Here is a 16,958-nt window from a genome sequence, read left to right as displayed (position 1 = left end):
TCGATTACCTCGCGGTATAGTTTGTTGCAAGCGATCGTACAAGTGCTTCCCTCGGTATATACAGTGTGCTTGGTTACATATATCAATTAATGAATAATAGATAACGTAATAATAAAATAGAAGAAAAAAAGAGTTTTCAAAATTCGGATTCAGCTTCCCTAGTTTTTACACTAACAACTAAAAATCCTTTATGCGTAACATACTCGTTAAAAATATAACTAAACTCTAACCAAATCAAGATTATTAGTTCTTCTGCAGATCTTAGAGTTCAGTATTATTATATGCACAAAGCATATTTAACATGCTCAACAAAAACTTCGTATTACCCTCACAAATAATTTCTCAACATTTTCATAGTTCCACTGTACTGTTAGTTTAGGGGTTAACATTTCAATTATATATTAATACGACCCACTTTACAACGCTAAGCACCTATGCGGGTTCCGTACCTTTTGTAAACTTCAACTAACTTTATATGAATACTGCAAATTTATAACTTAATCAAAGTCAATTCTAACTATATTGAAACTTTTTTCATACGTGAAGAGATATGATTTTTATTTAAAATCTTAGTTCGTTATGTCAGCCTATAGCAACAGAGTTCCCCAAACTTTTTTGTGTCGTAGACCCCTTGCCATGTTTTTCCGTGTCGGGTAGACCCCCTACTTACCTAATATTGATTTTCTGTAAATTTCTAACTGTAGTGAAGTTTTAGTGTTAAAAATAAAGTAAAAACACATGTTAATTTATACATTTATTAATTGAATTTAAGTTAAAACTACTCAAAATAAAATTTTGTATCTGTTATGTAAAATATACGTAACATTAAACAAACATAAAATAAAATACAAATAAAATAACATAAACAATAAGTCAATATTTGAGAAGGATGAACCTAATGCTTTAATAATAAATTATCAACATTTGGTGTCAATTCAATCTGTTTTGATATTATAAGATAGTATGATGTAAGTAAATAGGTACTATCAGTGTATTTGTTGAGATCCACTATCGTAGACCCCCATTTTCATTTCATGGATCCCCAAATTTTTTTTCGCTGACGTAGACCCTTTGCAGGTTGTCATAGACCCCTAGGGGTCGATATAGACCACTTTGGGAATCACTCGTCTAAAATGAGGCAAAATTAGTTCATTCAACATTGGAACTTTTAACAGAACTCTCATTGATCGTCAACTTATTATCTATTTTATTTTTAACTCTACTCTGTTTCGCAAGGTGTTATAGTTGTGGAGAAGAAGCAGGAAGAAACTCCAAAACAACACATCTTTTAATAAAGTTTAACAATGCAGATGTATACATATACACTTTATCAGATATAGCCTAAATTAAAACAAAACAATCAGGCGACTACTGCCAAGGATTCTTGTCATTTTCCTAGTTTAATAATGTTATGCTGCATTTTATTACAAAAAATCTAATTCCATTCCAAACTTTGCCTTGTTTACACTATGGACGTCCCTTCTTTTTTTAATATTTATAATTTTAAACGTACAAGATATTATCATAAATATATTGTTAAGCCACTGTAAGAATATTGAAATGACAGAGGGTAGGATACAATTAAAGGAGAAAAGATAGCTGATGGGTCATTACGATTATAATGAAGACCTCGGATCAGCTAGGGCAGTGAACGACATCAATCCAAAATGTAGACCGTCTAGTCCAGAAACTTACAGCAACATTACATAGCAGTCTTAGACTTCAAATCTTAGCTTTGTCATTTGCTACATTAGATGATGCAGTTGTTGATAGTAACTTAGGTGAGAAAGGGACTAATATACAGCTACTTCCGCCATGCAGCAGTAGCCGTGCAATAAAGTGCACCGCCCGCCAGCCCGCTGATAAATGCACGTGCGGCAAACAACGCGAAACACAACTACCACCGTTAATCTACTCTACACGTAAGAAAAGGACCAATATTTAGCCACTTCCGCACATGCAGTGGCACCGATTAGTGCCAAACACCGAGTCTCACTGTGCCCCAAGTGGCACTAATCGGTGTAACATCACTCCTGAGGATGCCCCGTGGAGGGGTGAAATGCGTGTTGAGTGAATTAGCGGTGGCGGTTGTGTAGTTCGCATTGCTTGCCGCATTCGCATTTATGGGCGGGCTGCGGGCGGTGCACTTTGTTGCACGACTACCACTGCATGTCTAAATATTGGTTCTTTACTTACTTAGGATGGACTTGCTCAAGGTAACGCCTGATTCCTTTAAATACTCTACACGTGTTTCACCACTCCACGGGGCATCATCAGAAGATGTTAGACTCTGCACTTCATTGCACGACTACAGCTGCATAGCGGAAGTAGCTATATATTAGTCCCTTTCTTAGTATGGACTTCCGCAAGGTAACGCCTTATTCTATCAGACATTTAATAACTGAGGTGCAGTGTTTTATAAATTTTGTATAATCATACAAACAGCAGAGTTGAAGTTCTAGAATCTCTACGCGAAACCACGACCTAATTCATTAAAGCAGTACTTGAGTTTGGTTGCCTAATTAAAAACAGCGAAGTGTTTCATTGAATGTCTATATAAAGCTTTATAACTACACAATAATGTAATACCGAATGATCGATTCATTTGCTGTCAATTGATATATTGTTTCAAAAATAATAAATAACGTAAAGATAGAAAGAAAAAATACATTTAAAAAACTTTTAAGTTAAACGGTTTGTGGTGGTTGTGGAAAAATATGTACCTAGTCCGCCATATTGGAACGGCGTCCATCTTGAATTTTAAATTTTGACATAATCATCGTGTTTTACTAGTGTAGCCCTTTCATTTGATACCCATATTGAGGGGATTAAGGAAAAATATGTAATCCGCCATTTTGTATCGGCGGCCATCTTAGATTTATAATGTTATTGATTTTATTATATTGTATTGTCATCTAAATTAAATGTGTGTAACAAATTTCAGATCAATCTGGCAACGGGAAGGTGCCTAAATTTCAATTTCTAATTTTGATCCAAATAAATTCCGTACGGGTCGAACTAAATAAAACCGTTTAAAAACATCTTCGATAGCGCGTTCACTCTATATAGTTGGAAGTATGTGTAAAAACTGAAGCTTTTTGCTCACAAATATGCTGTACATTCTTCCCTTTCAAATTTATCCCAATCATTCTTCTTTTCAGCTGATGGAAATCCACTGCATAGTCCTTACACGAAAACTTCCACATAAACCAGTCTTGCACTGTCCGCATCCAGAGAATTAACGCGACCTAAGTCTACCTGCTCGTGGTCGCCACCAACGGAGATTATTCGAGCGAAGTGCCCTGCTCATTGTCACTTCGGACGAGCAATTCTTCGAGCCACGTGATCTAGAGTCTTCTGCGGATCTCTCTCTGATACGATCTCGCATCGAAACTTCTAGCATAATTCTCTCTATTGCTCTCTGGTTCACCTTGAGCCTTATCATGACACCTGACATAAGTCACGTCTCGGATCCTTATATCATAGATTTAACATTTTACATCGATTACTCTATATAAAATGTTAAATCTGATTGTAATATTTTTTATAAAAGGTAGTTATATTTTTAATAAAAGGACCAATATATAGCTACTTCCGCCATACAGCAGTAGTCGTGCAATAAAGTGCACCGCCCGCTGATAAATGCGTATCCGGCAAACAATGCGAATTACACAACTACCACCGTTAAATCACTCAACACGTGTTTCACCCCTTCACGGGGCATCCTCAGGAGTAATGTTACACCGATTAGTGCCAAACCGAGTGAGCGAGCGGTGCACTTTATTGCACAACTACTGCTGCATGGCGGAAGTAGCTACATATTAGTCCTTTTCTTACTTAGGATGGTCTTCGGCAAAGTAACGCCTGAATCCATTAGATAATTTTATTTTTCTTAAATGGCAACATTACTCGACCCCGTCACTCTTTTGTGACAACTTCTGGAAAAAGTATTGAGAGTGGTGGGGTTGAAACAGAGTTTTGATTATTGAGTCGAGAGCTCGGTCACTCGTTCGATAACCATCGAGGTGATAAGTTGTCAAGTGGAATGCTAGTTGGCCGATAAGAGTATTGAAAGTAGAATAAAAGTGTTTACCGTGCTGTGATTTAGTTTTTCTGATATGATACCTGAATACAAATTTAAATTAGGAACATGTAAAATTCTTACCTTCTAAATTTGAAATACACATTTTAATACATTCACATTTTTACACAGATTATAGAGATCGTGCTCGACAAAGATTTTACACTGGAGAGGCACGTTGCGGATTCGCGACGATTATTTGGAACAAGTGCCGATTCAACGGTCGCTGACACGATTCCGAATAAAGGGTAGTGCAAATATAAAACATTCGCTGGATCGAAGGTAATTCTAGAAAACACATAACTTATTGATTAAAGTACCCGGCGATAAATATTGCGCATCGAGCTTTGAAAAGAGACAATAGGCGAGTTTCGACATTGTAGAGTACTATCTCTGTCTAGTGTTTATTTAGTGCGACAGAGATAACGCTCTACGAAGCCGAAATTAGCCGATTGTCTCTTTCCAAAAGCCGATGTTCAATATATATCGCCGGATACTGTTCTCATATAGACGTAAGCATGTGTTTACACGATGGCAAAATATAGTATAGATATCTTTTGCTAATACTTTTATAGAGCGAACAGACAAGTTTGTTACATGTTTAACTATTTCTTTACACGATTCCATACTTTTGACATCTTCTAACATAGAGGAAAAAAAAATTGCAAGATTTTGTGAAGGATAAAAGGAAAGAATAAAAGAAATTGAGAAGAATGAAAGTGAGTGTAGAATAAAGATAAAACCATCAAAACAAAATTATTTGTAAATAAAGTCCCTGTTCCAAACAAAATAGGGGTACGAGTATATAAAAAAAAACATAGAGGTAATGTTTCCCTCATTTATTTTTACGCCCAACCGGCATTCGGAGTCAACCTGGAGTCTTCAGAATACGGAACAGTGGGCTACCAGATGGACCACGGTCTGGTCCACGCCCGGTTCACAGAATCACGAGGAGTCCTCCATGAGCTTGAACCGGTGAAGGTACTCAGAGAACCGCCCGTGACCAGGATCATGATTTAAGCCAAAGGACGTGCACAGCTGGACATTGACCTTCACCAAAGATATATCGCCACATACCATAATCGCCACACTTGGTGATCGTATTATGGTGCGCAGAGGAGGTTACTGCATATCCTCTGGAAACTAGTTTGTGAGCAGTGACAATCCTATATAACCTCAGTCCTCTACCGCTCGGCTACCACTTCTCACACACCCTGTATATTCGTTATATAATGTTCCTATTTTGTAAACCGTAATGCATCATTAGTTTCCACTCTACAACCTATAGGATGTCCCGGCTCGAATTCGATTGCCGGTCTGGCGCAAAAATCAGGGAGGAAACCATAGCCTCCCTGATAAGCGACGAAAAAAGAAAAGAACAGTTCCTCATACTGTGTAAAAAAAATAATAAGTATTGTAATAGAGAAAAATAAAAGCCAATAAAAATGTAAAAACAAGAATCAAAAATAATATAAAACAAATCAACATATCCCTATAAAGAAACGAAATAATAAATATGTAAGAGTAACAATAATAGTAGAATATAAGTAAAAAATGTGATATAGAGCAATAATAGAATATAAGAAAACTAGCTGATAACGCAAACGTTGTTTTGCAAAAAAAAATTGATATTTTAATTTACAAATAAAAAATAAGGGTTGATCGTAGAGGGGTGAAAATTTATGGTTGTATGTATTCTTGTATGCTGTATCACAAAAAAATAAAAACAAAAAAATTCGTTAAAAAAATAAAAAAAATATTTTAAATGTGAACAACCTTTATCACTTAGGGGTATAGAAAATAAATAGTAGCCGATTCTCAGACCTACTGAATACGCATATTAAATTTGGTAAAAATCAGTCAAGCCGTTTCAGAGGAGTTCAAGTTCGAACACCGTGACACGAGAATTATATAACATATATTAGATGTAACAGTAATGAGGAATGAATGAAAGGCGATACAGAGCGAAAGGGAAAGACAGTGGAATTGTGGAAAGAAAGAAATGAATGAAAGATAATATGAAGTATGAAAGAAGAGAATGAAAATAAAAAAATGTCTGTGAATAAGTCAATTAATGTAAATAAAAAGTCCCTGTCCCACACCAGGTAGGGGGTAAGAGAGGCTCCCAACAACGGGGGCCATAAAAAAAACCTTTAGGATGCAAACATTGTGATACTTTTTCCGAAGGTCGAAGAACTTTCACGACCTTTAACGTCGACGCAGCCAATAAAGTTCTTAAACTTGGCAAACTCTTTCCCCACCTTAACCTCATAAACCAGTTCTTTTGTATTTCCCTGGCACAAGTTCAGTAAAATCTTTGCGTGCCATTTTTACAAGGTCTCGCGTGTTATCTATGTTGACCAGTGATTGCCAAAGTGGTCTATATCGACCCCTAGGCGTCTATGACAACCTGAAAGGGGTCTACGTCAGCGAAAAAAAATTTGGCGGTCCATGAAATGAAAATGGGGGATCCACGATAGTGGATCTCAACACACACACTGATAGTACCTATTTACTTACATCATACCATCTTATAATATCAAAACATTTATATTACATTACATTATTATATATGGGTCTATGACAACCTGCAAGGGGTCTACTTCCGCGAAAAAAAATTTGGGGGTCCATGAAATGAAAATGGGGGTCCACGATAGTAGATCTCAACACATACACTGATAGTACCTATTTACTTACATCATACTGTCTTATAATATCAAAACATTTACATTACATTATTATATATGTTTATAAAATTGTGTAATTTGTAGGATGTTGGTATTCGCTTTGTTGTCGCAATACATTTTGAACATACACTAAACTTCGCTACAGTTAGCAATTTACAGGAAATCAATATCAGGTAAGTAGGAGGTCTACCCAACACGGAAAAACATGGCAAGGGGTCTACGACACAAAAAAGTTTGGGTATCTCTGCCATAGAGCGTCAATCTCTATCCCTCATACTTATTAATGCTGCGTTCATATACATACACTAAAGAAATCTGTCCATGTGTTTCAATATTTTTTTAAACTGAACCCTAAATCTGAATACCGTAAGTGCAAATTGGTTTGGAATTTAAACCCCTTATTATGTTACATACATTTCTGTATGAAGAACAAACTGCTTGTATGTAGTGGCATCTGGTGTCTCATATCGCTCGTGAAACCTTCGACCAGGGCTGACGTGTGACCTTGAGCTGGTTGATGCAGCGAGGATAGGCGCTCCTCTAGATGGACCGATGATATAATTAAGATGAACAAAAAAGTTTGGGGAACTCTGATGTAGACCTATGTTTCTTTTTTCTATCCTTTATAGTCGAAGAATTTGACCACTGTCGTGCCTGATGTTAAGTAATGACGAGGTCTACACGCTTGCTTAGAAGAAACCTATTCACTCTTATCTTGAAGACTCCTAAGTTATAGTTGGAAACAATGACGCCTATAAGTTATTCCACTCCTTGGCTTTCGCACTATAAGTGTTACAAAAACACTTAGTGCCGGTGGAAGGAATTTTAACCGTGTACCCATACATCCGTACGTCTTGTCTGATGAAAGAAAGATGGAAGAAATATTTGGTATAATTCATCAGATATCTGCAAGCCCTGGAAGACTGCCTGCTTAATAATGGCAAAAAAAATATTGTAAACAAAACACCCTAGCGATATAAATTAATAAGTTGCACACACAACGACATTACTAGGGAGGAAACCATAGCCTCCCTGATATGCGACGAAAAAACTAAAAAGAGTTCATTCACCTATGTAAAAAAATTATAGGAAAAGCAATAGATAAAATTAAGACTAAAAAAGTAAAAAATTGTAAACAAATAACACAAAGATAAAATAAAAGCAAAATAAAGTGATATAGAATAAAAATAGAATATACGTAATAAATGTGATATAGAATAACTATAAGAAAATGTAAAAGTAATGAGGAATGAATGAAAGGCGATACAGAGAGAAAGAGAAAGATAGTGGAATTGTGGAAAGAAAGAAATGAACAACAGATAATATGAAGTATGAAAGAAGAGAAAGAAAATAAAAAAAAATAAAAAGTATGTGAAAAAATAAAATAAATGTAAACAAAAAGTCCCTGTCCCACACCAGATAGGGGGTACGAGAGGCTCCCAATAACGGGAGCCATAAAAAAAACGACATTACTAGGGCTTACAATACCGAATTAAAATCTGAATACCGGTATTCGATATTTGAAATATTCGGTATTAAAACCGGTATTATACATAAAAAAATTACTAGTTATATATTTACTTACCTCAGTTGTTATATTGACTTGTTAACAAATAATATATTAAATCCAATAAATATTGTTCTGATATCAGCAGATATTATTTATCTTATTACATAGAGAGTAGAAGTAGATAGATACAAAAAAAAACGTGAAAGTACATAATAAATTCTATGTTACATTTTACATATAATAGACTCGTATTGCATTATATAATTAAAGAAGCAAAAAATATAATCAAATTGAAAGTATTTATGAAATAATATTAACGACTTGCGTTTTGTATGTATAATGTAATACCAAAAAACCGGAATTTTTACATGAATACCGGACAAATTACGTCCGGTATTCATGTAAAAATTCCGGTATTGTAAGCCCCTAGATACTACGCCCCCTACTCAGGTAGAGTGGTTGCTACGAATATCATCCACGCACGACTGCCCAGGTAATTCTTTTTTTAAAATGACGATATAATTGATTTACCGGAAGCCAATAAGGCTTTGAAAAGGCGCCACAGAGGCTGTGTGGTGTAGGTTTAGCCAACATAATTCATTGTTCACTTTCAGGCACTTTGCCAATAAGTGGAACTACACACTTGACCATGACCCGTATCGCCGCATGCCTTCTCATGTCAGCGCTGCCTATATCTCACTATGTATTACATATCTGTTCATTTCACTAGATTACAATTTATTATTAAAGCATCAGGTTCATACTTCTCACTAAAAATATTGACTTATTGCTTATGTCATTTTATTTATAGTTTAATTTATGTTTATTTAATGTTACGTATATTTTACATTACATGTACAAAATTTTTTTTGAGTAGTTTTAATTTAAATTCAATTAATAAATGTATAAATTAACATGTTTTAACAAGGTTTAAAAACCTAGCAGACCAGTGTTCCTTGATTATTGCAAATAAATAGCAAAACATTTAATAAATGTAAACAAAACTAATACAGATCGCAGCTAAAAACAATAAGAAATAATTATAAAGTAAATAAAATAAAAACTATGTAATCTTTAATAAAATATAAAATAAAAGATAAAGTAAAAATAATGTGATAACCAAAATCAGTGAGTAAAGAACGAGGCGAAGGAAGTGAGGCGATGAATGAACGGCAGAAAGTAAGGAAAAGAAAAATAGTAACTGTAGAATGTAACCAGAAGAAAGATAGATCATATGAAGCATGATAAAAGAGCATGGAAATAAAAAAGAAAATAAAGTAAATCATTAAAAGATAAAAACGTCCCTGTCCCATTAATAAGATAGGGGAACGAAAGAAAAACATTTCGAACTAGCAATTCTTCGGACTACCTGACCTTCTTCTGAGGATCTCATATCTGGTTCCACCTCGTATCTAACTAAGATCTCTCTGCATTAATAGATATCAATGTCATATATCAATGATAAATGACTGAGTTTTTTTTTTTTTAAAAACCAATCTTATTCTTAATTCAAACGAAACATACGTCATGCAAATTTGAATTTAGAACGGTACTTCATCGAACAGTTTAAATCAGTCTTTATTTGTGATTGTTTATTTTTATCGCCTACACAGATAAGAGCTTTTAATTCCGCCTTTCTGAAATGGGTCGGTCGATGCTCTTTATTATTTACAACACTTATTTTTCAGTGACGAAGCGAGTGGAAGACAACCGTTTGAACGATACGACGATTAGATAATAATATAGTATATTCCAGATTATACAAAGTTTTAATTGTATTTTTAAAATTAAAAAAAAAACACGAAAAGTTTCACATAAAGATAAAAATAAAATTCATTTATACATTAGAAATTTTAACAGAAATCTTATTTAATATCAAATCATCCTATAGCATGTGCGAAAGTGGCTAAATATTGGTCCTTTTCGTACTTAGGATGGACTTCCGCAAGGTAACGCCTGATTCCATTAAATATAAAAGAAATCTTATTGATCGACAACTTTCTATCTATTTTATTTCTTACTCAACTTGGCTTCACAAGATGTGGAGAAGAGACAGGAAGAAACTTTTACACGTCTTTTAAAAAAGTTTATACAGATATACTTTATCAGATGTAGCCTAAATGAAATCAAAACAATCAGACGACATCGTTGCTAAGGATTAATGTTATTTACATATTCGCTTATTGAATAAAAAGCCTTTTAGGTCAATATACTTTTAACATACGCTTTACATTTTGTAAATGTTAATCCAACAATTTTTAAACATAGTAAGCTAAATATGAAAATGAAATTGTACAAAAAAAAAGTTAAACACACAAGGAGACTGTGATATAATACTGTGATCAAAAAGTAAAGTGAATTTGTTCAGAGATTAAAACAATTCATTTCCAAACATCTTTCTTGTTTACATACTTTGAAATAAATGAGCAATTGTAGCCTAGCGGTGGAGCACTTAGACTTGAGATCATAGGTAACGGGTTCGATTACTGAAATGCAGTCTTATATAATTCACACTTTGTTGGATTAGACAGATTGCGTTACCAGAAGATAATTAGCAGCGCCCTCTGAGTACCATAATACCACACTGCGATCACCAATCATCCATCACCAAAATGTGGTATATACCCTTGTAGATATATTTGGGGAAGGCCTGAACCTTGGCCTGTACCAGTGGGCACCTTTGCCTTGCACTGAAACGACGACAAAAAAAATTGTGTGAAACCTTATATGACACCCAATTAGCGGGTTTATTCCTTATAAAATATAAATAAATTAATAAACTAGAGAAAAAAAAGTATAATAATTTGACATATACAAAAATGGGTCGTTAAAAAAAAATTAACCCAATTTTTTTTAGTAAACGTAGTCACGAACGCAAATGGCAAAAAGGCGCGATGCATAAACATTCCAAAGAATCACTTAGCCACGCCCACATAGATCTTGAACTGGCACCAACTCGACGGGCGCCCCTGGCAGTGTTCCAAAGTAAATGGTGCACGCTTTATAAACTTACCAGCGGCTCACTCGCCGGCTTCATTAATAATGTATCACGAGGGCATCGTTAGCTTCGCTTTTCATACGTACGCGTTTTCCCGCGCTTTTTTGCGCGCCATCTGTCAAAAGTGTCAAGTGGCCGACGTGCTAGCGACGGATGCAGTTTTAATTTATGGCCGACCCACGTTAATTCTATTCGACTTTAAAACATACATGAAAAGTCTTAGATCTTATATATTTATACATTACACATAAATGTATCAATCCGCTCCATTTTTAGTTTTTTTTTGTTTCAGTGTTTGAGTAAAGAAGCACGTGTGTCAATTTATTCTAACAAACTCCTAACATTGGTCTAGTTTTTAAGATAATATATTCCAAATTCAAAACTAACATTCCGTTCATTTTTAATTATAACAGTACTTACATTCAGACTAAATATATATAAGAATGTCTGTCTGTGCTCGCTAGATTCAAAAGCCACACACATGCATATATAATTTAATAAATTATTAGGTACATCCATGGAAAGGTTATTGAATAATTGTTTTATGGAGTGAAAAAAAAGTTTAAAGATTAAAAAAGATCGTGTTACTCCTACGAGAAACTCCAAAAACGTAAACACCAATAAAATTAAAAAAAAATCACCCGAATTACGGTGAACACAATACCAATAAGCGAACAGGATTTATCAATGATAAAAAAACGAAGTACACTAATGCATACAAATACTTTTATCATTTTATTCGAAGAAGCAGGAAGCAAAGTGAACTTAGTCCAAGATAACTTTTAAAATAGCGAAGCTCAAGGGAAAGCTCCGGCTCTGGCCGCTACATGCTATTTCACCAGAAAGCGTCAAAATCTTAGATCTTTTTGGTGAACACTCCATGAAGTGTCTAAGGTCAAGGGCCCCCACTAGTGGACATCGACTTGGACTGTCACTCGTTTTACGCTTAAGTAATATATAATGCTACCAATTATTCTAGTTAATAATTAACATATTTATATATGAATATAAAAACACTCACCTAATCAATTAACAGCTATGTAAACTTTGCACTCAAAGAAGAATAATCTAAAGCAACGGAACAATCTTAAATAAAATCATTGAAAAAAAAATCGCGTGTTCACTTTGAAAGAAATAACAAAAAGTAAAACGGCTCCCACGCCCAGCTAGATGCGGACTTAATCTAGTTGGCTTATTGTTCCAAATTTAAAATTTTCAATATTCTTGTAGGTCAAATATTTCTTAAAAATCGATTTGATAATACATTATCATCAATACAGCCAATAGACTTCCACTGCAAGACCTGCTTCAGCTACTTTCCCATACCTTAACTATGTCATCCGTCCACCTTGTGTCAAAAAAAGTTGACAAGACAAGACAAGCGTTGTGCCCAGTGCCATTTCAAACAATCAATTCTTCGAGCTATAACCTTGACCTTGGTTCTTCTGCAGATCATCTCTGATTAGATCTCATATAACAATTAAAGAATAATAATACTTCAACATAACTAACGGATAGTGGATACAGGCAGTGTGGGATGCAAGCAGCGTGAGACTGGAGATTATGGCAATCATTGATGGAGGCATATGCCTTGAACATAAAACAAGGTCCATTGCTGAACATAAGCCTCCGCAACAGATTTCCAATAACACCTGTAGGAAGCAGCTTGCACCAGGCGTTCACCACCCAAAAGTTATCCACCTTTTGGGTGGACATCTAACCTTACATTAATTCTGTGGTCTCCGCTCTATAACACCAAGGCTTCTAGAGATTGTGAAGGACAGAATGAAATTGTAATATGAGAGATTCCGAAGGGTAAAAGGGAGAAATTTAAATAAGAAGAAAAATGAAGAAATAGACATGAGTGGTGACATCCCTGCATAGCAAGGAGGGAAGAAGAGGTCCATAAAAAAACTCTGAGGCCCCAACAGCCATCTGTTCTGCACTAAACTTGGTAATCAACCGGCCTATGTTAGATAAATTCATATAACTGAGAACTAAACTAAAAACCACACATTTTAAGGCTTTAAAGATATTTCAATGTGTCACATTTCACACTGGGTTACCTTGAACTGTGACTTAATCACATTAAAAGTATTTCAAGAGAAATTCCAATATTATGAAATATAAAATATATCTTTTCATTGTATGTTAGTTCATGACTGTCAATAACTTAAATGTTGCTTTACTTCAAACATTCAATATTTGAGACCTACTACTACTAATTAAAACAACAAAAATTTTTAGTATATATCTAATAGATTCAGACGTTACCTTGCAGAAGTCCATCCTAACTAAGAAAGGGACTAACATATAGTTACTGCCGCTGTGCAGCAGTAGTCATGCAATGAAGTGGGAAATGGCACCGCCCGCTAGCCCGCTGATAAATGCGCGTGCGGCAAACAATACGAAACACAACTACCACCGTTAATTCACTTTACACGTGTTTCACTTCTCCACGGGGCATCCTCAGGAGATGTTAGACAAACACCGAGTGACTAGTGCTGCATAGCGGAAGTAGCTGTACATTAGTCCCTTTCTTACTTTTAGTATATGTCTAGGTCAGGTTCTAGAGTGAAAAACCCCGGGTTGTCCACCTGTGAGGTGGACAGTCAGTCTTGTTAAAGTCCTTGTAGGATATCAGACTGCTTCTAACTGGTTGTGTTATCATATTATCTAAGGGATATCTACGAAATGACGATTTAGAAACAATCACCAAAATTACAATCAAATCATCATATATCTTATCACTTTAATAAACTTACACAAAGATAAATGGGGTGATTAATAATGGGATACCTATAATATTTTCTAAACAAGATAATTAGTGATACCCAAAATTCTTAGTTTTTTTTATTTAATTTTACTTTTAATTACTAAATAATCCAAATCCTTTGCCACATACTACTTCTTGGATTACTGTGGTGCCTCCTCAAGATCTCAAGCAACATCAAAGGTCTGCTTGGATTCAACTCAACTACTTTGGTTGGCTTGAATAAGTCTAATCCCGATGCAAAATGACAGCAATTTCACTTAGTTGCAGAAACCAAGCCTAAGATACAAGACAAGGCGTTTCACTCTGTGTTTGGCACTAATCGGTGTAACATTACTCCTGAGGATGCCCCGTGGAGGGGTGAAAAATGTGTTGAGTGAATTAACGGTGGTAGTTGTGTAATTCACATTGTTTGCTGCATGCGCTATTATCAGCGGGCTGGCATGCGGTGCACTTCATTGCACAACTACTACGACGTAGCGGTATATTAGTCCTTTTCTTACTTAGGATGGACTTCTGCAAAGTAACGCTAGAATCTATTAGATGTGTGTGACTTATGATTTGCATAGAATATAAAGATCAGAATATAAACAATTCGGTAAAAAATAAGTCTATATAAAATTAAATATACTCACATTCTCCAACGGGTTGAAACTCCTGTCCCAACTGCTGACAGGAGTGCCACCGAAGAGGTATCCAGGGTATCTCTCACACATTTATCAGTCTTTTATGCACGGTACACAATAAAAACAATACCCCTATCCACTACTTTATATTGAGCAACACATTTATAGCTTCATTGTTGATATTATAATAAGTTAAAATAATCTAGTCACTCCGCTTCTTACCTGAAAAGGAATATCTATATTAGACAATTTCATCATCATATTAGCTGATAGACGCCCACTACAAAGCCTAGGCCTCCTCCAATATAACATGGTCTTGCTCTGCTCTTATATAGCAACTTTCCATCCAGTCTACTGACTCGTGGCCACCACAAAAGTACCTTTCGGCTTCAACAGCCATCATCTACACAAGCGATGTGCTCCACCTATTGCCACCAGACAAGCAATTCTTTGATCTACATCGGTGACCATTGTATAATATAATTTAACCAATACAAATAGTTACTGGTTTTATCTATAATTGCAATTTTTTTATGGTAATAGTGGTAACACAGTGGTACCGACTTCTTAAACTTTCACAAAATTGAACAGCCTGTATAAATATGGTAGAAGAAACTAAGAAGAATATATATAATCACAGTAGCTATTATATATATTCCAGCTAGCAATCACTGATGTGCTTCACACAATGAAGGCCTTCATAACCCAATTGTGGGTGGATTTTCTTTAAATCCCTGCTTAGCTAACCCCAGGTCAACAAAAGGAACATTGCTACAAATTTTGCATTACACATTGTAATGAATCAGTAGATATGTAGAAATCTCTTTTACATATAAACCTTGGGACATAATATAAACTGTATTTCTTATTTAATGGTGCTCACATGTCGAATAGAGACTTGTTATGTCTGTGCATTTAATATTTTCCAGTTAAAATTGTTACTTTATTTTCTCCTTCCATTCTGACAATTTCTACTTCTGTTCTTCATCATTCTTGCTTTCAGTCTTGAAATTCAAACAATCTTTACATCCCTCATCATTCTTAAGGTATCACAATATTTTAATTTTGAAGGTCACAATACATTATATCAAAGCCCTAGTTATTTTTCTATAATGTCTTTTACTTCTTATTCATAAAATGTTTTAAACAGAAATCAAAGCTCCAAGATTATTTATAAAGATATCTTTGCTTGCCTTATATGGTTATCACTATAAAGGCAGTGAATTTGTAAACAACAACAGCAAGGACTATTATATAAAATATGTCCACCCATAAGAAGGATATGACATGGTAAGGATCCTCAGAAAACGCTAGATGCAAGCAGCTTCCAATTGGTCTTATTGGAAATATGGGAAAGCTCTCCAGCAGTCATCTTATGGCGTGAACGGTGACACGAAAAGAGGATAAAATGGTAGAAATGTGATTTAAAATACATTTCCTATATGTTTGATTTTATTAGTGATATCTACAAAATATTTATTGCTCTATATTTTTTGTGTACACTAAAATAACCATTTGTATTTTTTTTTAAATAAAAAAATTACAATTTTATATAAAACCAGTAACTAATTGATAGTGGTGGCCAGTTTTTTGCCCATAAAATAAAATCTACATACACAGAGTGATTGTTTAAAGATGTCAAAGCATCACTAATTTGCTATAAAATATAATATTCATAAATCAATGGTTTCAGAAATAATAAGTGAAGTAATAATACAATTAAAAAGAATTTTTAAAATTTAAATTACTATGTATAAAATCAATTATTAATTATTATCTGGCCCTACAGACTTTATACTGTCATTGAAATGCTGCATTCTAATAAGAAAAGTAAATTAATGTAACATATTTCAAAGTGATCACTTTATACAGGTGTTTAGAAAATGTTTTGCTGACAAATGTAATATATATTCTCTCCATTAAAACTTATAAGCACCTGAATGGTATAACATAAATAACTAAATAATAAATTTTAATATTCATTAACATTATTAGCATTTATATATACATGTACTGTTTTGTCCTTCAACATATTATTTCGGCTTGTATGCGAAATAAAATCACAGTTTAATTTTAACGAAATTATAAGAAATATTCATATTTTCAAAAAGCCCATTAAAAATAATTAATGACATTGAAATTACACAGAATTTAAAATTTATTTTCGTTATAAATTATATAACAGTGCTATATTTGCAAAGAAACTTTTATTTATCTTGAATAAACAACGGAAATATATTTTTTAACATTCGATTCGTCAATCGGGAATCCTTAGGAAATCGC

General features: G+C 34.4%; 1 protein-coding gene across 1 annotated transcript in view; it reads right to left on the bottom strand.

Moving 5' to 3' along the window:
* LOC137924431 (sex-lethal homolog) overlaps positions 1-16,958 on the bottom strand; it is a 40,446-nt gene that overhangs the window by 23,134 nt on the left and 354 nt on the right. The window contains exon 2 of the mRNA XM_068767835.1: positions 14,685-14,897. Within this exon, the coding sequence (XP_068623936.1) occupies positions 14,685-14,765 (81 nt within the window). The 5' untranslated portion in view covers positions 14,766-14,897. The remainder of the gene's footprint in view (positions 1-14,684; positions 14,898-16,958) is intronic.

The sequence above is a fragment of the Battus philenor genome, unplaced genomic scaffold (assembly GCF_028537555.1).
Source record: "Battus philenor isolate CCGP_79_NKW_IND1 unplaced genomic scaffold, ilBatPhil1.0.hap1 SCAF_23, whole genome shotgun sequence".
Taxonomy (NCBI): Eukaryota; Metazoa; Arthropoda; class Insecta; order Lepidoptera; family Papilionidae; genus Battus; species Battus philenor.
This window is presented reverse-complemented; position numbering and strand designations above follow the sequence as displayed.